Source organism: Mesoplodon densirostris, chromosome 11, assembly GCF_025265405.1.
Source record: "Mesoplodon densirostris isolate mMesDen1 chromosome 11, mMesDen1 primary haplotype, whole genome shotgun sequence".
Taxonomy (NCBI): Eukaryota; Metazoa; Chordata; class Mammalia; order Artiodactyla; family Ziphiidae; genus Mesoplodon; species Mesoplodon densirostris.
In genome coordinates, this window is record NC_082671.1 from 39,654,539 (window position 1) to 39,675,916 (window position 21,378).

Consider the following 21,378-nt stretch of genomic DNA (forward strand, 5'->3'; position numbering starts at 1 on the left):
GATCATCTTTACTATCATTACTCTGAATTCTTTTTCAGGTAGATTGCGTATCTCCTCTCCATTTATTTGGTTTTTACCTTGCTCCTTCAACTGTGACATATGTTTTTGCTGTCTCTCTCTTTTTTTTTTTCCATTTTTTAATGAGTGGGATTGTGTTCCTATCTTACTGGTTGTTGGGCCTGAGGCTTCCAACACTGGAGTTTGTAGGCTGTTGTTAGAGCTGGGTCCTGGTTCTGAGATGAGGACCTCTGGGAGACCTCACTCCGATGAATATTCCCTGGGGTCTTAAGTTCTCTGTTAGTCCAGTGGTTCAGACTTAGAGCTCCCACCGCAGGAGCTTTGGCCCAACCCCCGGCTCATGAACCAAGATGCCGCAAGCTGCACAGGGTGGCAAAAAAGAAAAAAAAAAAAAGGAGAACAATAACAAAGTAAAAAATAAAATTAGATGAGGAAACTAGCAGATATGTTAGAAAAAATATAAAAATAAAAATGTAGATGAAATAACAACCGGAAGGTAAAACAGAACCACAGTAGTAAGAAAGAGGAGGAGAAAAAAAAAAATGAGGTGGAAAAGGCCTTGGCTGTGGAGGGCGGGGCCTAAGCAAGGGAGGGATTTGGGTGGTGGGCAGGGCCTATGCTTAGGACCCACAGGGCTGGAAAAGGCCCTGGGAACTGTGGTGGGTGGGGCTCAGCCTCAACAGAAGGGGCCCAGGCTTGCCTCCTGCCTCTGGTCGCAGAGGGTAGGGGACCTCACCTGGGAGCCCAGCAGGCTTCCTGGGCTCGAGTGGGTGGGGCAAACGCCCTCCTCTCCTGCTCCTCTGGTCCCAGAGGTCCCCTCCCACCTACCTCTCCTGGTCTTCCTGGCCTCCCTCCTATGCCCCCAGGGCCTATGCGGCCTGGAGGGGCCCTGGAGGGCCGGGGACCAGCCTAGGAGCTCAGCAGGCTCCCTGGGCCCAAGTGGGTGGGGCACACATCCTCTGCTCCTCTCCTGCTCCTTGGGTCCCAGAGGGCCCCTCCCTACTGCCTCTCCTGTTCTCTCCCAGCCTCTCTGCTATGCCCCCAGGACCAACCCAGTCCAGAGGGGACTTCTGAGGGCATAGGACCCGGCCTGAGAGCTGGGCAGACTTCCCCAGCCAGTTGGGCAGGGGAAACGCTGGCGCGCTCCGCCCTGATCCAAGCCCCTGAGGGTCCCTCCAGGCACTGGTTGGTTCCCAGAACCCCTCCCTGCTCTCAGACACACCTCAGGGGCACCAGTCCTGTCCAGCCTCCACTTCTCCTCCGCCTTCAGTTCCCCCATGTCCTACCGGTTCGATTGGGAGTTCTTCCCATCTCCTTGGGCATCGGGGTCCCCCACCAGCATCCGGCAGTTGTGGGGTGATGCGAATTCCGCGTCTTCCCACCGCCATCTTCTCACCTTTAGCTTGAATGATCTTATAAAAATACAAATGATCTTTTAAAAATACAAATCAATTTTCTAACTCCCACTTCAGTCAGATGCTTTCTGTTACTCTTAAGCTAAAGCCAAGATCCTTCATGTGTCCTGGAAGGACTGAGTGGTCCAACTACTACCTCCTTCTCCAGTCTCATGTCATCTCCCTCCTTTCCTGCCTCTGTCCCCTATTCAGCCACATGGCCATGGTCCAGTCTCCTCTTGACCATCACACACCTTCTACCATGGAGCCTTTGCACCTGCTGTTGCTGCTGCCTGGTGTTCTCTCCTTTCCCCTCCTTATCTTGTGAATTTCCAGTGGTCCTCAGCCTGGTCCTCATGTCCTCAGGAAGCCTCCTCCAATATGCCCCTTTGCAGGCTGGCCTCACAGCACTTTGTCCCCTCACCAGAATTATGATCTTACATTTACTTGTGTGATTATTTGATCAGTGTCTGTCTCCTCCACTGGATTCTTAAAATCAGACCCTGTCTCTATATCTTTCATCTAGTCTTTCATCCCCACTGCCTACTTCTGTGCCTGTCACAGAAAGAGTGCTCAGTAAATATTTGTTGACAGAAAAAAAAGACTATTTATCTCTAAGCATCTAGCACAAAATCGAGTAAAAACAAAGTTTTAAAGGGCACAAATAGAGTAATGGCATATGTCACCCTAAGTACACAGTATCTTCCAGCATCATTCTAAGATGGACCAAAATGGTGGTACCAGGGACTGGAGGGTGGGGGGGATAAGGAGAGATGTTGGGTAAAAGTACAAACTTGCAAGGAGTAGTTAAAAAGTCCTAGAGATATAATGCACAGTACAGTGAACATAGACAACAATATTGTATTATAATAATCTAACTTGATAGGAGATTAGATCTTAATTATTCTAACCACAAAAAAACACAATTATAGAGATGCTAGCTATTGCTATGATGGCAACTATATCGCAATATATAAATGTATCAAATAAGCATGTTGTATACCTTAAATTTATACAATGTTATAGGTCAAATACCTTCAATTAAAAAAGTAAGATAGACCAAAAGAACTTTATATAATGGCTTCAACTAAAAAAAAAAGAATTCAACATTTATTGTTGCAGGCTAGATAAGCCTAGTTGTCAGTAGTGGATGTTATATGCACCTTACCTATTTAATCTCAGTATTTAATATCTTATCCCTCTAGCTACACCATAATTGAGCTGCTTTTTTTTCCCTCTCCCTATAGCTAAGATCTTAGGCATATGTGATTCAAACATGGTTTTTAAAAGTGTTCATCTTGAAATAGTCTCAAAATCAACCAGTAGGTACAAGGTCTGTGGTAGATGAGGGAACATGGGCTGCACGTAGCTTTAGGGTAGGAAGAGGAAGCCAAGATGCTGAGTGACAGCTGGAAAACTGAGGGGAGTAGGAAACATGAAGAGGAGATTTGAATTGACTGCATCTTGTGAAGGGTGGACTAGACTGGGTGTTCAAGGGAAAAACATGTTCTGCAAATTCAGGATGTAGACATAAGCAGATGGGGCAATTATCTGAGAGTGTAAAAGCCCTATGAGGGGAAAATGGGTCTACTTATCTCCCCTTGAAGAGTCTGTAAAAAAGACCTAACTTCTTCCAAAGACTCCAGGTCAAACCTGCTCGGGGGTTGCAGCAGAAGGGAGGTGAGGGGTTAGCTGTTAAAACTGTAAAGACATACCTGTTTGCATGGAGTTTTACCTCTCGCTTCTGCACATCAAATTAAAGTAGGTCTCACCCCAGCTGAGCGGGTGGTGACTTGGACTCCTGCCCTGGGTGGACAGGCAGGGACCACTTTCTCCCTGGGATGGTGGTAACAGCAGCGATGAATCTGAGGACCCTTCCCTAAGTGTTTTGCTCGGTTTTGACCCCCCGTTGTTTGCAGACAGACAACCAGATGGATGCACTGAACCTCGGAGGTGTCGCGCCCTCAGCCTGGGGGCAGTGGCCACTGCATTTCTCACTCTTCTTTGTCACCCTCCTCCCGCAGGAATCAGAAGGCGTTTCCTGCCACTACTGGTCGCTGTTTGACGGTCACGCGGGGTCCGGGGCTGCTGTGGTGGCATCCCGCCTGCTGCAGCACCACGTCATGGAGCAGCTGCAGGACATCGTGGAGATCCTGAAGAACTCGGCCGTGCTGCCGCCCACCTGCCTGGGCGAGGAGCCCGACCACACACCCGCGAACAGCCGGACTCTGACCCGCGCAGCCTCGCTCCGCGGAGGGGTGGGCGCCCCCGGCTCCCCCAGCACCCCGCCCACGCGCTTCTTCACCGAGAAGAAGATCCCGCACGAGTGCCTCGTCATCGGGGCTCTGGAAAGTGCATTCAAGGAAATGGTAGGTATCACTGAAGACTCTAGGGCAGCAGGGGCCCGGGTGGTCACTTAAGCCGCCTACTTATTTCTTAGAAAGTTCCCTGGAAGGGCATGTCTCTGACCTGTCCACTTGCTGCATGGTCCCCTCCGTCTTCTCCTTTTACAGCAGGGCTTCCATTCTCAAAAGAAGTGGGCAGCCAGAGAGTTCTAGCATCCAGTGCTGGCAAAGGTGTAAAAGAAGATGGAAGAGAGAGAGTGCATGAGGTGATAGGTTTATTAAATGGATGCGTATTGCTTCTCTTTCTGCCAACTCTTATGGATGCCAGCTGGTAGGATTGGAACTTAATTGAAACTGTGAGCTCGGTTGCCATCTGTTTTACACGTATGTACGAATTCCAGGTGTTTGGGGAAATGGAGCTTTTAGTAAAGTGCTCAGAAGTACCCTTGATGTACAGATCTAATCTGAGAACAGCTATTTTCCCATGATTGACAGTGTGGTTCCCACTGCCTAAAGCAAGTAGGGGCCAGTATCCAAGAATTATTTGTTTTACTTGGGAACGTGGATTTGTTTGTACATTTAAATTTGAATATGTCTGATCAAGGGATTCAGCCTCCCTCCTGAGAACACACTAAGCTGCCCTCCCGGTGTCCCCTGCTTGTCCCTCTGCCCGGTGAGAATGCACATAGGAGGTCTCTTCTGTGCCACCCCCTTGAGCTCACTTTATACTGAGGCAACTATTTGGGTTCCAAAGATTTTCTCTCCTGAGCAGCATCCTGCATGCAGATACAGTTAGAGATATGTAAGGATGTTATAAGGACTAGAGTAAGGTGAGTGGGCAGTAGTGTCCTTAAAACCTGGAGATTAAAAAGTGATGACAAGGGCTTCCCTGGTGGCGCACTGGTTGGGAGTCTGCCTGCCGATGCGGGGGACGCGGGTTCGTGCCCCGGTCCGGGAGGGTTCCACATGCTGTGGAGCGGCTGGGCCCGTGAGCCATGGCCGCTGAGCCTGCGCGTCCGGAGCCTGTGCTCCGCGACAGGAGAGGCCACAATAGTGAGAGGCCCGCGTACCGCAAAAAGAAAAAAAAAAAAAAAAAAAAGATGACAGGCTCTTAGGTAGAGCAAGAGCAGCTAGAAGCATCTCTGCAGAATTGAATGTACACACCGTGCACATTCCAGGATCTCACAATATCAGGTTGAGTGCTAATGAGAGGAGAAAAGTAAATAATATTAAACAGCGTCATCTGATTTGTTTACAAGGCAAAAAATTGTTCCTATACTCATGCCTCTAATTTGCAGTCTCTCCTCACTTTAACTCATTTCTTCTTTGGTTCCAACGTTTCTCTCCTTGTTACATATTTACCCTTTGAGTAGCAGGTGGTTTAAAATGCACCTCCATCTCAGGAGTATCTGGTAGCCTTCAATCCCAAGAAAAACACCAGGAAGCAAGAAAAGATTATTTAGGAAAAAAAGGAATCAAGATAGTGAAATTGACTCCTCCTTGGGCTTGGTATAAAAATCTCCCTCTATCATGGAAGCTCTGATGTGAATAGCTGTTTCTAAACATGGATGCTCAGAAAGCTAAATATTTAATTGAGGTAATAATTTGACAGTGGACCGTGCCCCTAATGGGAGAAAAAGTCAGCTGACATGATAGAAGTGAAAAAAGCAGAAGAAATTTTGGCTTTTTTATTTCCTTCGGTAATTGCTAGTACTTTGAGGTATCTTTTTTTTTTTTTTTTTTTTTTTTTGCGGTATGCGGGCCTCTCACTGTTGCGGCCTCCCCCGTTGCGGAGCACAGGCTCCGGACGCGCAGGCTCCGGACGCGCAGGCTCAGCGGCCATGGCTCACGGGCCCAGCCGCTCCGCGGCATATGGGATCCTCCCAGACTGGGGCACGAACCCGTATCCCCTGCATCGGCAGGCGGACTCTCAACCACTTGCGCCACCAGGGAGGCCCTACTTTGAGGTATCTTTTACTTCGAACTGCTGTATTCTCCACTTCATCCACTAGAGGCCAGTGTCACATTGAGTCAAGCCTCCACACCGATCTCAGACTGTTTCTGCCCATTAATGGTGCAGGGTTCCTAGCAACTACTGTACTTGAGAGGCTCATTCAGAAAAGGACTTAGTAAAGAGCCCCATTCTTGTTTTTTAAATTTTTAAAAACTTTTCACTAGCTGATTCATTACCAGAAATTTTTCTTGGACACTTGGTTGCCAGTGAAAAGATCACTTCACTTTCCTGTGTAATTCATTCAATCCATAAATATTTGTTGAGAACTAACTATAGGCCAGGCCTACCTGGGAAAAGAGCATGGAAGAAATTAGGCAAAGACAGATATTAAACAGATAAAATACAAATGGGAAGGGCCTCGAGAGGAGAAATGCAGAGTAGGTAGGAACCTGATAAAGAGATGAAGTAGGATTCCCTGGAGAAGCAATGCTGTCAGAGAGTAAGAAGAAAGCAGACAGAACGTGGGAGCTGGGAGAGTGCTCTGGGCAGAGACAAGCGTTTGTGTGAAGACCCACATCATGGAGAGAATCCAGATGGGCCAAAGGCAGCAAGCTGACGTCCACCGTGGTTAGATGCAGATTTCAAGGGTAGGGATGCTGTAAGGTGACTTGGAGGGGCCATCTGTAACCAGCCTGTGGATGACTTGCTGTGCCGTAATGTGAATTTTGGGCCTTAAGCCATTCTGTTCTTTTCTAATCCACCCCACCCTATAGCTTCTTCTTCACACTTAACATTTTTCCCAGATTGTCTCTCTAGCCCCCAGCGTGCCTGCTACCTGGGCTTTGCACCATGTGCTTGGCCTTATTAAGTGAGAATACTCACCATTCCTTGGTTCTCCTGGTTCTTGGCAGTGTGGCCCTACCTCCTGCACGGCTGGGGACTGAGCCAGCTGATGCCTGTTGGCCCAGAATAGTTATTAATACTGTCCCCTTTTACTCTCAAAAGTGTCCCTGTCTGGATGATGTCATATGTTTACCCTAATTATAGAGAGATGCTCTAGTTTTTTCTTTGCTTCATCAGGGACTTCAGGAAAAATCTACTCCAGCGTCACAGAAAAGTGCCTGACTTAGCCATTAAATAGCTTGGGTTGAGCTTCAGAACTTACAACAGAGAAATTATACAGCATACTGTGGAAGGCCATTGTCAACTCATAAAAAATACTTTTTCTTTCCTCCCTTTCTCGCTATTGGGCTTTGAGAGTCAGGGTTTAAAGGTAAACTTTGGTTTGAAATGCTCAACACACAGCTGATTTCCTTATTCTGTTGGCCTGACCTTGGTGGTTCCTCCTTAGACCTTTCCGAGGGGAGCAGGTTTGGAATCTCCCGGCCATTCTTAATTTTTTTCCTCACAACAGCCAGCTACTTTCTAACTTTCTAGGTGTTCTTTAGGTATTGCAGGTTTTTTTTTTTTTTTTTTTTTTTTTTTTGCGGTATGCGGGCCTCTCACTGTTGTGGCCTCCCCCGTTGCGGAGCACAGGCTCCGGACGCGCAGGCTCAGCGGCCATGGCTCACGGGCCCAGCCGCTCCGCGGCATATGGGATCCTCCCAGACCGGGGCACGAACCCGTATCCCCTGCATCGGCAGGCGGACTCTCAACCACTTGCGCCACCAGGGAGGCCCGGTATTGCAGGTTTTATGCCATTCTGATCCCCTGTAATAGGAAAACTCAATATTGAATAAGATTCAGTCATTTCAGCTTTGTGGCTCTCTTGCTTTCTCCTGCACTTTCAATCCCTAAAAATTCCTCATGCCCAGCACCTAAGCCTCAAATTTCCCACACTGATGACATCTTTGCAGCCACCCCTCCTGAGATTCAGAATGTAACTTATAATATCTTTAAAGGCAAAGCTTGCCTTTCCTTTGGGGTTTTGCCTTATTTATGAGAGTTCAGCAAAGTAGAATCAGAGGTCATTCCTCTCTCCCCACCTCCCACCAGTGCCCTTCTCAATTACTTATATTTTATAACCAGCATTCTTCTAGACACCATGGGGGTCTAGAAGGAAAAGTTTGGATTTTGTATCTGGGGATATTTGTCGTCACATTATACAAACACAGAGATAGATAGTATCTCATTTGTTTTAATGTTCTGCGTGACATTAAGTGAAATGTTCATATCTATCTGAAAGAGAAAATTAGATAAAAAGATTCAGAAACACCAGACCAGAATAAATAGTACCTATTTCTAGGAAAAAGTAGGTACTCGTCGAAAAATAAAGACTAACAGAAGTGGGGGGGAAATGCTGTGGACAAGAGGAGATGGTAAGTTTCATCAAATACTGTAAGCCTCTTTGAAGGCACTGTTTTTCCTCTTCTCTTTGATCCTGGGGTTGCCTGGCACAGTACGTGGCTTGTGAGGAGGTGACCTCTGACCACGGGCCTCTGATCCATGCTGGCAGAAGTGGGTCTGCCCTGTGGTCCCCTGTTGTATCTCATCTTGGATCTCCCTTCAAAGTGAAGGCTGCGTGGCCAGCTCCCCCTGTGTCCACCATGGAAAATGAACCCTCGCTTCCAAAAGGACCAGGATCTCAGGAACTTTCTGACTGACTTCATTTCTGCTTCCCAAGTACACTTTGTAACAATGCCTACGTCTGCAGCTAAGTTTTGTCACCTATTATGTTTAGGTGGTTGCTTGGCTCAGGATGACAGATACGAAGAAGATAAATGTCTTCTAAGTCCTGATGTCAGTCTCCTTCCTACTTCCATACCCTCCAAAAACAGGGGAGTCATGTAAGAAGTCACTTCCATTGTTGGTATAGTTGCAGGAGACCTTTGCCCTCCTAGGAATCAGAAGCAAGTCAGCAGTGATGACCTTTTTACCTACAGGAATTGAGTTATAGACACAGGCAGGAGGATCTCAAAATTCTGTGCTATTTCCTTTTCAGCATGGGTATAGATTCCTCGCAGCAGTGAAGAATGTTTTGGAGGTTTGATTGTTATGAAGGGAGAAAAATGGCAACATTTTAACTTGTAAAACTAGCATATATCTTACTGTCACTGAGTAAATGGTTGGAAATACCACTCAGCTTGGCTTTGTTGGTAAAAACCATATGGTGACACGATGGTGAAAAAGGAGGACGAATGCAAAGCTAATATATAGTTTATACATTTTAATGGTTTTGAAAATTAGAATATTAATGGTAAGTGGACCTGTTGGTCTGTCTGTATTTAAGCTAGAGGTTTTTTGTTTTTGCTTTTGTTTTGTCTTTGTTTTTTTTTTAATTTTCTTTTTTTTTTATTAGTTTCTGCTTTATAACAAAGTGAATCAGTCATACATATACATCTGTTCCCACATCCCTTCCCTCATGCATCTCCCTCCCTCCCACCCTCCCCATCCCACCTCTCCAGGCGGTCACAAAGCACCGAGCTGATCTCTCTGTGCTCTGCGGCTGCTTCCCACTATCTATCTACCTTACGTTTGGTAGTGTATACATGTCCATGCCTCTCTTTCGCTTTGTCACAGCTTACCCTTCCCCCTCCCCATATCCTCAAGTCCATTCTCAAGTAGGTCTGTGTCTTTATTCCCGTTTTACCCCTAGGTTCTTCATGACATTTTTTTTTTAATTCCATATATATGTGTTAGCATACGGTATTTGTCTTTCTTTTTCTGACTTACTTCACTCTGTATGACAGACTCTAGGTCTTTGTTTTTAGAACAGGAAGTTCTTCCAAGGAATGAGCATGTGATTCCACCAACAGCCAGCAGGTGGCAATACTAGGCAGTGCTGGTTTTTCCCTTCCCCATTGCCTGGCTGACAGATTGGCTTCTCAGAATAAACCGAAATCAGGCCCAGATACTTAAACCATGCAGAATCTTATTATTTGTGACTGACGCTATTAGCAATGTGCTCAGAACCATGTTTTAAACCAGCTAGGGGGAGGTGCCAGGTCCTATTGAAACCACCCAACACTCGCTCGCTTCTGGTGTTTGATATTGCTTTCCTTTTGCCACCTGAAATTGGTAGGAAACAAAGAATGATCCTGGAGCTGCATCACCTGTGGGACTTTCGAACCAAATTACAATGATCCCGAAAAATATATTTTCTTCCTTGCAATTCTTTCCTGCTGAATTAGTCTCCTTTCACACACATTCTTTTTTCCCTTCACTGCTCTCATTCTTCCTTGCAACAAAAAGGAGCAAAATACAATCCCAAGTCTTAAAAATTGGATCCGTTCTTTGATTTAGAGATAAACCTTGCTTAAATGTAATATTTTGACAGATACAACACAGGGTAAATCAGTTCTGCTAGGTAGAAAGCAGCCTTGAGAGGGACTCTTGATTGAACAGATAAATCAATTATCTTGTTAATGGAATCTTCTGAGTCACTTAAGTTGATCCTTTTAGATCATACTTGAAAAGGAATGATAGTATGTGCATGTGTTTTGCTGGTAATTTATTCTAGACTTATGTCTTGAGGTTCATGACAGCTAAAATGGGGGAGATATTCCAAATCGGTCTTTGTTTAGCACAAGCAGTGGGCAGTTTTTCCATGATTTCCTTAATCTTTTGAAAAAAGTACCCTAACTTCTTGAGGGATACATTTAAAAAATTTTTTTAAATGTAGAATGTGAGAAGCTTAAGCTAACTGGAAAAGTTAAGAGTTTGAAGAAATTAGGTAGTTAATTCAACAGTAAATATATCTTTATTGACTTCATTTATCACGCTTGATCTGGTAGTAAAAGGACCACCCAGATGGTCCTTTAATGTTCCTTTTAGTACTAAGATTTTGTGAAACATCTTTTAAAGAGGAGTAGGTGGTGTAGGAAAAAAATGTGTTATTTTGGCTTCTAGGGAGGGGAGGGGGAAGCAATTATTTTTAGAATATGTTCTAGTTACACCCAGTTTTAAAAGAAGAAATAAAAGAGCATATTTTCATGTCAGTGAATCCTACAGGGCGGATGAAGTCTGTGGAAACACATCTTTCAAATCCTTTCACTGTGATCCCAGAGAGCACACATGTAATTAAAGTGTGCGTCTGAGTGCACACGCATATGTCTATTAGCACGCAGAGACGGGAGGTGATGAAAGCATGAGCATGTTAGCAAAGTGTCTTGTATAAAAAATAGCTAGACTTTGGTCCACTGTTTATGTGGAAATGTTGCCAAATTTGCATTCCTTATGCTGGGGGAACTGCAGAGGGAAGGTAGGAAAAGATGAAAGAAACGATGAAGTCAATTAGAAAAAATATTGACTTACGCTATTAATGTCATAACAAGGCATTCAATGGGCAGACTAACTGGAATGTTTCCCCCTAAATGAAAGGCAAATGTGAACTCTGCTGTAGCAGAAAATCTTAGTGTCAAACTCTCTATCTTGATATTTTTTTAAAGGATGAAATAATTTTATAATCAGATTTTCTGGTGATGTAAACCATGATAAGTAATACACCTACGATGCAGAATAAACTCGTTTGTCTGAGTCCCAGAGGAATTCTTTGACGTGGGCGGCTCTTTCACGTGGACTCTACTTTTTGGATCTCACCAATGGTTTAAGTCTGTCAAGCATCATTCACACTCCAGTCCGTAAGCAGTTGGGTGCTTAAAGGATTTTTACTCAAAACTGCCTTTCATTCAGACTTTAGGTATTCAAACAAATAGTGATTCTGGATGTGAAAGGATAATTTCTGTAGCTAGAGCAGTTCTTTCCAGTGTATTAAAAATGTTAGTGTGAGTGTGGGCTTTATATACCAGTTTCTATATTAAGTTGATGAAATATGTATCTATCATAATATCAACTTTATTTTATTTATTTAAATGCAAAAAAATTGCATAAACCTACCCGCAAACTCCTTTGTGAATAGGGTTGTTGGGTCTGCTTTGATGCACTGTTTGGAGGTTCAACAGACGGAACTTCTGACGTCTTGATGTTTTCTTTCCCGTCTTTCACTTTCTTGTGACGGTCTTTCCCTGCTGACGTGTGTCCCTCCTCTTCGTCACCCTCCAGCCTCCTGCCATCCCTGCTTGCGTTCTAAGAACCACTCATTCATTTCTGTCAATTGACTGCATGTTATTGGAAGCCTGGGTTCCTGCTTAATTATTATCTCAGTGAGTGTTTATACACGTTGTAAGCTTTTCATTTATGAATGGTGGAACACATGTCTCATGTTAAGGCAGAGGTAAAATGGTGGGGAGATAATTGGAAACCCAGGCGTTTTATAATGTATTTCTTTATTTGCCCATTGAATAGACATTTATTAAATTACCTTTTACTTGGCCCAATATGGGTGTTGAGGATCTAGCAGTGAGCAAGAAAGGTCTCTGCTCTCAGTCATGGGATCCAGGCTGTGGGGAGAATCTAGCTGGTCTCCAAAGCCCCTCATCTACGCCGTCTAATTTAATCCTCATGACAGCCCCTTTAAGCTAATTTATACAGAGATTGTAAATACATTTTAAAAATTCAGTGTGGTCTTTGGAGGTGGTCCTCGTGCTTGACCCGTCTGCAGCACTTGATGTTGTCATTCACTCAACCCCTTTTTGGAATTTTTCTTCACCTGCTTCTAAACCATCACATCCCGTATAGTACGCTCATTCTTACCCCTCCTGATGGTTCCTCAGCCTTCTCCACCCCCCACCCCCCTGGCCCTTACCCTTTACTCAGTTCATTCCCAGTATGTTAGTTTCTCCCAGGTCTTGTCTTTGTACTTTTTCTCTCCTTACATTTTGACCAATACTGTGTTCTTAATCTGTTTTCAAAGCTCAGGCTCTTCTCCTGTTTCCAGTTTTTCCTTGGTGATTTATCTGACTTTGTGTTATCGCCTCTGGCCTCTGGAGCACAGCAGCTGCCGATAAATGCTGGATTACTGAATTATCTCCGCTTTCCATCAGGAGGCTGGCTGAAGCAGCTGAGTTCTAATTCTGTGGGTTTCTAAGCTTCACAAACGGGCCCTGGCCCTTGGTCAGCCGACAGCAGCCTCAGCATCAGCCAGAGCACCATTTTCTCCTCTTCTGTACCCCACCCTCGTCCTTTCTTCCTTGGCCGCAACAATAGATGGCGATGAGAACATTTGGCATTATTTTGGCCAGCATTCGGTTTATTTTCCTAACAACTCTCATTTTTCTGAGGTCAAGGAACCCTGGCTTCTGTCACTGACACAGCGTTTCACAAAGACATCTGTCTGGAGGATGATGCATCTCTGTCCATAGGAATGTGGTTCTATTTTTAATTTCCTTGGGGAGACCTCATTAGGTGGCAGGTAATAAATACTAGGCTTTAGAGGAGGAGAATCTGATTGGAATCCAAACTCCAGTGGGGTAAATATGGGCAAGTTCCCCACTTGTCTGCATCTGAACAGTGAGGTTAATGTTACAGTTGTGAGAATGAGATGCGATTCTATGTGTAAAGTGCTTCTCGCACTGCCTGATATAGAGGAAGTGCTCACGGTTGGCTGATACTATGTGTGTGTGTCCCTCTTGTGAGTTAGTGGCCTTGGGAAGAGGAAGTCAGTTCAGAGTTCAGAAGCTTCTATCTTTGATCAGTAAGATGGGGGTGGACTCCTGCCCAAGTTGAATTGAGGACACAGTCCTTCAAGTCACCTGTCTCGTCTAGCTGTAAAGGAATTTATTTATTGGAGACTTTGGGGTTAAAAACGTTGATCAGGTCCCAGCACTCGACATTATCAGCCTCTCTTATCTGTTTTCCACAGCAGCTCAGGCTGTCCATACAAAGACTGAATTTTCCGTAAGCCATGATATTTATTAAATACAGTTGGTTTAATTCTTCTCATTTTTGTCTGATTATATCTGTTTGCCTTCCCTTGTTTCCTGTTTCTGGTCCGCAGATGGTCTGGTAGGCGACAGTTTTATGCCAGTGTCCTCTCCAGAAATGCTTGTCAGGTGATAGAAAGCCAGTACTAAAGATTTTCTTGTCCCTGCTTCGAATCGTATTCAGATCTTAGGGCTGTGTCGAGGGAGCAAGGCTAAGACAGTCTTTATTCCTGTACAGTCCAGCACTAACTTTGTCTTCTTCTCTAGGACCTACAAATCGAACGAGAGAGGAGTTCATACAATATATCTGGTGGTTGCACAGCCCTCATTGTGGTTTGCCTTTTGGGGAAGCTGTACGTGGCAAATGCTGGGGACAGCAGGTAAGCAGATTAGCCCTCCGGTTCTTTCTAAAGTTTAATGCCTTCCTTTAATTTTTTAATCTTTTTTAAAAAATTAAATGCTTAGAAATAAAATAATGCTGCTTGGGATTAGATATTGAGAAAGATAAGCCTTCTACATCTGGATAAGAGTGCATTTAAGAAGACTCATCAGGCTGGTATTAAAAGATACGGGCGGTCTTCTCCTTACTTGTCTGTAGTAGCAGTTCACGTATATATATATACACTTGTGTTTAACCTAAACCAGTAGTATCCAGATGTTTTTTGACTTCAGAACCTGATTTTCGATGAAAGCTTATTAGCAGGGACATAATATATGAGAGAGACGAGGAGAGAGAAAAGGGATTTGAATGAAATGGGTGTTTGGAGGGGCCCGGGGAGGACTCCCCAGCTAGTTCCTTTTCTACGTGGTAACTTTGCCCTGTGTCCCCTCCCAGAAGCCCAGGAGTGTCTCATTTTATGCATGTGCCCCTACAGGCTGCATTTTCCTCTCTTCTGGGTTCAACTGAGAGGAATTTGGGGCAAGAGATGGTGGTTAACCCTTACTCTATCCAGTATTACCAGAAATCAGATAGACTTGTGTTTTAATCTTCTTTTAAATGACTGATATGTGCTCACTTTAGGTATGGCCACATGTGTTATTTAGTCTATATTAAATTACAGACTTTGTGAAAAGTGTTGTAATATGTATTATACATTTCTCTGCCCCTTGAGTAACAAAATATCTTGGCCTTCTAGCAGGACTTTTTGCCAAAGGCCGACTCTTTATTCTGAAAGCAAAGTACTGGACTCTAGTCATGATGTCCTCAGAGGATGAGTGATTTCCCTGCACGGGCTGTGGTCTAGAGATGCTGTCATTCCTCCAGCTTCTTCCTCTGGGTCACATGCCTCTTCTCCACATCTCTGCTGGATCTAGCCCTCCCGTGAGGTCGGACCCTCCCCTTGCCTGACTCCCTCAGACAATCAGTGAATTCCAGAGAGCAGGAGAGCCTGAGGGAGTTTCCAGTCACCCTAGTTAAGCATCCTCTCCCTGTCTGCCCACTAAAGATTCTGGAGACCAAAGGACTGTGACCTGCCAACGCAGCAGTATTTGGAGTTTGAAGATTGCTGTTTTTGGAAGGTCTGTTTATTTTTAAGGTTTATGTGGATTACTGGTCTGCTCTCTCAGTTTCAATATACAATTTTTCCAAGTAAGTGAAAGGGAGTATAAGATGCCACGTTTATCTCATGGCTTCTATTCCCTAGTGGTCCTGGCAGGAGACAGACTCCAACTCACATGGATCAACTGAACGAAGGAGTGAAAGGGGACCGGCTAGGAGCATTGAGACCAGGAGGGTATTGAAGCCCCCTAGGCCTGCAGGGTCCAGGGAGGAAATGCTACAGCCAAGCCCAGGAGAGGGGGCCACAGATGAGGGCCCCTAGGCAGGGGCCACAGGAGAGAATGGGAGGGAATACTCCGACTTCTCCTTCTTCCTATCCCGCTTTCTCGTACCAGGGCCTCCCATTGGATGAGCCTGGCTGGAATGAGGGTCAGAGAGGTTGGTCAGCCAGGACACAGACACAGGCCAAGATTGCACTCCAGGGTTGGGGGGGGCGAGCTGAAAATCACCAGCACATCTGCTGCCCCTCTTGTCCTCCCCAGGGTTGGAGCATCTTGAAAATAGGAATCGTCATCTCCCAGGGCCTTGTAGGATACACACTGAGGAGCTGGCCTCTGAGCCCTTGTTCACTTCTGGATCTTGAGCTTGCTGGAGACAGATGAGCAAGTCAGAGGATGATTCCTTTCTGTTCTGTGTAAAACCGAATCGATGATAACAGCTTTGGCACTCATATTCACCTTTAGTCTTGATGTCTGGTTCCGTGTTTTTCGAAAAGAGTTTGCTTTCCTGGCCCTTCCAGTGATGAAGGTGGTGGCCGAGTGCTTTGTTCCCACCCCTCGTCCCAGGGAAGCATCTTTCACCAGAGGACCCCAGGCTCGGAAGGTAACCCAACTTCCATGCCCAGAATATCTTTATGTTGGATTATGCCTTTCAGAGAAGCAGCTCCTCCCCAACGCCCTGTCCGCGTTTCTGAGCACAGTTTCCTTCAAAGCTCTGAGCTCCCTGACAGACCTGCCTCCCCTGGGTGGAGGGGCTTCAGCCAGGGCTTCAGCCCTACTTCCCAGAAGCTCAGTGCCTGGTCCAGGACCTTGCGTCCCACCCGACCCCCTTTTAAGTGCCAGTGTCTAGACCAGAACTTGATTTCCTCATCTATAAAAATGGTGATATTGGACTAAATATTAACTTCTAAACATTCTGGCATTGTAAAGATTGTCACTATGAGGTGTGACACTTTTGGAAAGTAAAGTGGTGCTCTAAAGGTTGATCTTTTGGTTATTTTATCTTTCTTAGAGTCAGTTTTTGAAATTGTCAAGTAACTGAAGTTGCTATGTTTCTAAGTGTCCACATAAGTATGATGTCTTACATGTTATTCCTAATTTGAAAAGCTTAACAGGTGCTTTTGTCCTTACTAAAGCTGTAAAGCACACCCCTCTCCCCACCAACTACACAAATTATTTTATGAGAAAACAGCATCTCTAAAACCTAATCAGCTTAATTACATTTGTAGTATTCTGGCCCCAGTATCCAGATATGAATTTGGGGTTTTATGGCTGACGGGTTGGGTTTGCTGTTCACTTATGGGTCATATGTCATGTAGAAATGTAAGAGCAATATGAGTTTGTATTGTATGCACTGTCCAAAAAATAACTTGTAGGACACTTATTAGTTAGTGTATTTTCAGCTCTTGTATAAACAATACATATTTGATATCACCTTATGTAGGATCATTGCCTAGTTTATATACTAATAACATAGGTGTTTGTGTTTACAAATATATGCAGTTCTTCCCAAGAAACAGCAACTAAGTGATTTTTTATCAGACCTACGTAAATGTAGGTCCATTATGACTTATGGACAAGTAGTCGTGAATCCAAGGGCTCAGTTTAAACAAATGGTCAGGCCAACAGAGAATTCTGACAACAGAGCCCTGATTGTTAATTTTTCTTCTTTACTGTCAGATATTGGCTGCCCACCTGTTTGCTTTAAATCTTGACAGTTTTGAGAGTGAAGCAAATCTTTGTCATAGGATCACTACCCCATAATTATTTACACTTAGGAAAAAAGTACCTTTGCACTGGTTTGATTTGGAAACTACTGGTGCTCAGGAGCTGTTTGTTTGTTTTTAAATTTTTAAATTTTTTAAATTTTATTTATTTTTTTATACAGCAGGCTCTTATGAGTTATCCATTTTATACATATCAGTGTATATATGTCAATCCCAATCTCCCAATTCATCCCCCACCACTTCCCCCAACTTGGTGTCCGTACGTTTGTTCTCTACATCTGTGTCTCTATTTCTGCCCTGCAAACCAGTTCATCTGTACCATTTTTCTAGGTTCCACATATATGCGTTAATATACGATACTTGTTTTTATCTTTCTAACTTACTTCACTCTGTATGACAGTCTCTAGATGCACCCACATCTCTACAAATGACCCAATTTCATTCCTTTCTATGGCTGCGTAATATTCCTTTGTATATATGTACCACATCTTCTTTATCCATTCATCTGTCAATGGGCATTTAGGTTGCTTGCATGACCTGGCTATTGTAACTAGTGCGGCAGTGAACATTGGTGTGCATGTATCTTTTTGAATTATGGTTTTCTCTGGGTATATGCCCAGTAGTGGGATTACTGGGTCATATGGTAATTCTATTTTTAGTTTTTTAAGGAACCTCCATACTGTTCTCCATAGTGGCTGTATCAATTTACATTCCCACCAACAGTGCAAGAGGGTTCCCTTTCTCCACACCCTCTCCAGCATTTGTTGTTTGTAGATTTTCTGATGATGCCCATTCTAACTGGTGTGAGGTGATACCTCACTGTAGTTTTGATTTGCATTTCTCTAATAATTAGTGATGTTGAGCAGCTTTTCACGTGCTTCTTGGCCATCTGTATGTCTTCTTTGGAGAGATGTCTATTTAGGTCTTCTGCCCATTTTTGGATTGGGTTGTTTGTTTTCTTAATGTTGAGCTGCATGAGCTGTTTATGTATTTTGGAGATTAATCCTTTGTCTGTTGATTCGTTTGCAAATATTTTCTCCCATTCTGAGGGTTGTCTTTTCGTCTTGTTTGTAGTTTCCTTTGCTTTGCAAAAGCTTTGAAGTTTCATTAGGTCCCATTGGTTTATTTTTGTTTTTATTTCCATTTCTCTAGGAGGTGGACCAAAAAAGATCTTGCTGTGATTTATGTCAAAGAGTGTTCTTCCTATGTTTTCCTCTAAGAGTTTTATAGTGTCCAGTCTTACATTTAGATTTCTAATCCATTTTGAGTTTATTTTTGTGTATGGTATTAGGGAGTGTTCTAATTTCATTCTTTTACATGTAGCTGTCCAGTTTTCCCAGCACCACTTATTGAAGAGACTGTCTTTTCTCCATTGTATATCCTCGCCTCCTTTGTCATAGATTAGTTGACCATAGGTGCGTGCGTTTATCTCTGGGCTTTCTATCCTATTCCATTGATCTATATTTCTGTTTTTGTGCCAGTACCATATTGTCTTGATTACTGTAGCTTTGTGGTATAGTCTGAAGTCAGGGAGTCTGATTCCTCCAGCTCCGTTTTTCTTTCTCAAGATTGCTTTGGCTATTCGGGGTCTTTTGTGTCTCCATACAAATTTTAAGATTTTTTCTTCTAGTTCTGTAAAAAGGCCACTAGTAATTTGATAGGGATTGCACTGAATCTTTAGATTGCTTTGGGTAGTGTAGTCATTTTCACAGTATTGATTCTTCCAATCCAAGAGCATGATATATCTCTCCACTTGTTTGTATCATCTTTAATTTCTTTCATCAGTGTCTTACAGTTTTCTACATACAGGTCTTTTGTCTCCCTAGGTAGGTTTATTTCTAGGTATTTTATTCTTCTTGTTGCAGTGGTAAATGGGGTTGTTTCCTTAATTTCTCTTTCAGATTTTTCGTCATCACTGTATAGGAATGCAAGAGATTTCTGTGCATTAATTTTGTAAGCTGCTACTTTACCAGATTCATTAATTAGCTCTAGTAGTTTTCTGGTGGCATCTTAGGATTATCTATGTATAGTATCATGCCATCTGCAAACAGTCACAGTTTTACATCTTCTTTTCCAATTTGTATTCCTTTTTCTTCTCTGACTGCCATGGCTAGGACTTCCAAAACTATGTTGAATAAGAGTGGTAAGAATGGACATCCTTGTCTTCTTCCTGATCTTAGAGGAAATGCTTTCACTTTTTCACCATTGAGAATGATGTTTGCTGTGGGCTTGTCATATATAGCTTTTATTATGTTGAGGTAGGTTCCTTCTATGCCCACTTTCTGGAGAGTTTTCATCGTAAATTGGTGTTGAATTTTGTCAAAAGCTTTTTCTGCATCTTTTGAGATGATTATATTGTTTTTATTCTTCACTTTGTTCATATGGTGTATCACATTGATTGATTTGCATATATTGAAGAATCCTTGCATCCCTGGGATAAATCCCACTTGATCATGGTTTATGATCCTTTTAATGTGTTGTTGGATTCTGTTTGCTAGTATTTTGTTGAGGATTTTTGCATCTATGTTCATCAGTGATATTGGTCTGTAATTTTCTTTTTTTGTAGTATCTTTGTCTGGTTTTGCTATCAGGGTGATGATGGCCTCATAGAATGAGTTTGGCAGTGTTCCTTCCTCGGCAATTTTTTGGAAGAGTTTGAGAAGGATGGGTGTTAGCTCTTCTCTGAATGTTTTATAGAATTCACGTGTGAAGCCATCTGGTCCTGGCCTTTTGTTTTTTGGAAGATTTTACATTACAGTTTCAGTTTCATTACTTGTGATTGATCTGTTCATATTTTCTATTTCTTCCTGGTTCACTCTTGGAAGGTTATACCTTTCTAAGAATTTCTCCATTTCTACCAGGTTGTCCATTTTATTGGCATAGAATTGCTTGTAGTAGTCTCTTAGGATGCTTTGTATTTCTGTGGTGTCTGTTGTAACTTCTCCATTTTCATTTCGAATTTTATTGATTTGAGTCCTCTCCCTCTTTCTGTTGATGAGTCTAGCTAATGGTTTATCAATTTTGTTTATCTTCTCAAAGAACCAGCTTTTAGTTTTATTGATCTTTGCTATTGTTTTCTTTGTTTCTATTTCATTTATTTCTGCTCTGATCTTTATGATTTCTTTCCGTCTGCTAACTTTGGGTTTTGTTTGTTCTTCTTTCTCTGGTTCCTTTAGGTGTAAGGTTAGATTGTTTATTTGAGAGTTTTTTTGTTTCTTGAGGTAGGCTTGTATTGCTATTGACTTCCCGCTTAGAACTGCTTTGCTACATCCCCTAGGTTTTGGATCATTGTGTTTTAGTTGTCATTTGTTTCTAGGTATTTTTTGATTTCCTCTTTGATTTCTTCAGTGATCTCTTGGTTATTTAGTAACGTATTGTTTAGCCTCCATGTGTTTGTGTTTTTTGCATTTTTTCCCTGTTATTGATTTCTAATCTCATAGTGTTGTGGTCAGAAAAGATGCTTGATATGATTTCAGTTTTCTTAAATTTACTGAGGCTTGATTTGTGACCCAAGATTTGATCTATCCTGGAGAATGTTCTGTGCACACTTGAGAAGAAAGTGTGTAATCTGCTGTTTTTGGATGGAAAGTCCTATAAATATCAATTAAATCTTTCTGGTCTATTTTGTCATTTAAAGTTTGTGTTTCCTTATTAATTTTCTGTTTTGATGATCTGTCCATTGGTGTAAGGGAGGTGTTAAAGTCCCCCACTATTACTGTGTTACTGTTGATTTCCTCTTTTATACCTGTTAGCAGTTGCCTTATGTATTGAGGTGCTCCTATGTTGGGTGCATATATATTTATAATTGTTATATCTTCTTCTTGGATTGATCCCTTGAGCATTATGTAGTGTCCTTCCTTGTCTCTTGTAACATTCTTTATTTTAAAGTCTATTTTATATGATATGAGTATTTTACTCCATCTTTCTTTTGATTTCCATTTGCCTGGAATATCTTTTTCCATCCCCTCACTTTCAGTCTGTATGTGTCCCTAGGTCTGATGTGGGTTTCTTGTAGACAGCATATATATGGATGTTGTTTTTATGTGTATTCAGTGAGCCATTGTCTTTTGGTTGGAGCATTTAATCCATTCATGTTTAAGGTAATTATTGATATGTATGTTCCTATTACCATCTTCTTAATTGTTATGGGTTTGTTTTTGTAGATCCTTTTCTTCTCTTGTGTTTCCCACTTAGAAAAGTTCCTTTAGCATTTATTGTAGAGCTGGTTTGGTGGTGCTGAATTCTCTTAGCTTTTGCTTGTCTGTAAACTTTTCGATTTCTCCATCGAATCTGAATGTGATCCTTGCCAGGTAGAGTAATCTTGGCTGTAGGCTCTTCCCTTTCATCACTTTAAATATGTCATGCCCCTCCCTTCTGGCTTGTAGAGTTTCTGCTGAGAAATCA

At 43.0% G+C, this 21,378-nt stretch overlaps 1 protein-coding gene across 1 annotated transcript in view; it reads left to right on the top strand.

The window, feature by feature from the left end:
• Window positions 1-21,378, top strand: part of PPM1H (protein phosphatase, Mg2+/Mn2+ dependent 1H) — a 265,272-nt gene that overhangs the window by 119,003 nt on the left and 124,891 nt on the right. The window contains exons 3-4 of the mRNA XM_060112773.1: window positions 3,437-3,781; window positions 13,739-13,851. Of these exons, the coding sequence (XP_059968756.1) occupies window positions 3,437-3,781; window positions 13,739-13,851 (458 nt within the window). The remainder of the gene's footprint in view (window positions 1-3,436; window positions 3,782-13,738; window positions 13,852-21,378) is intronic.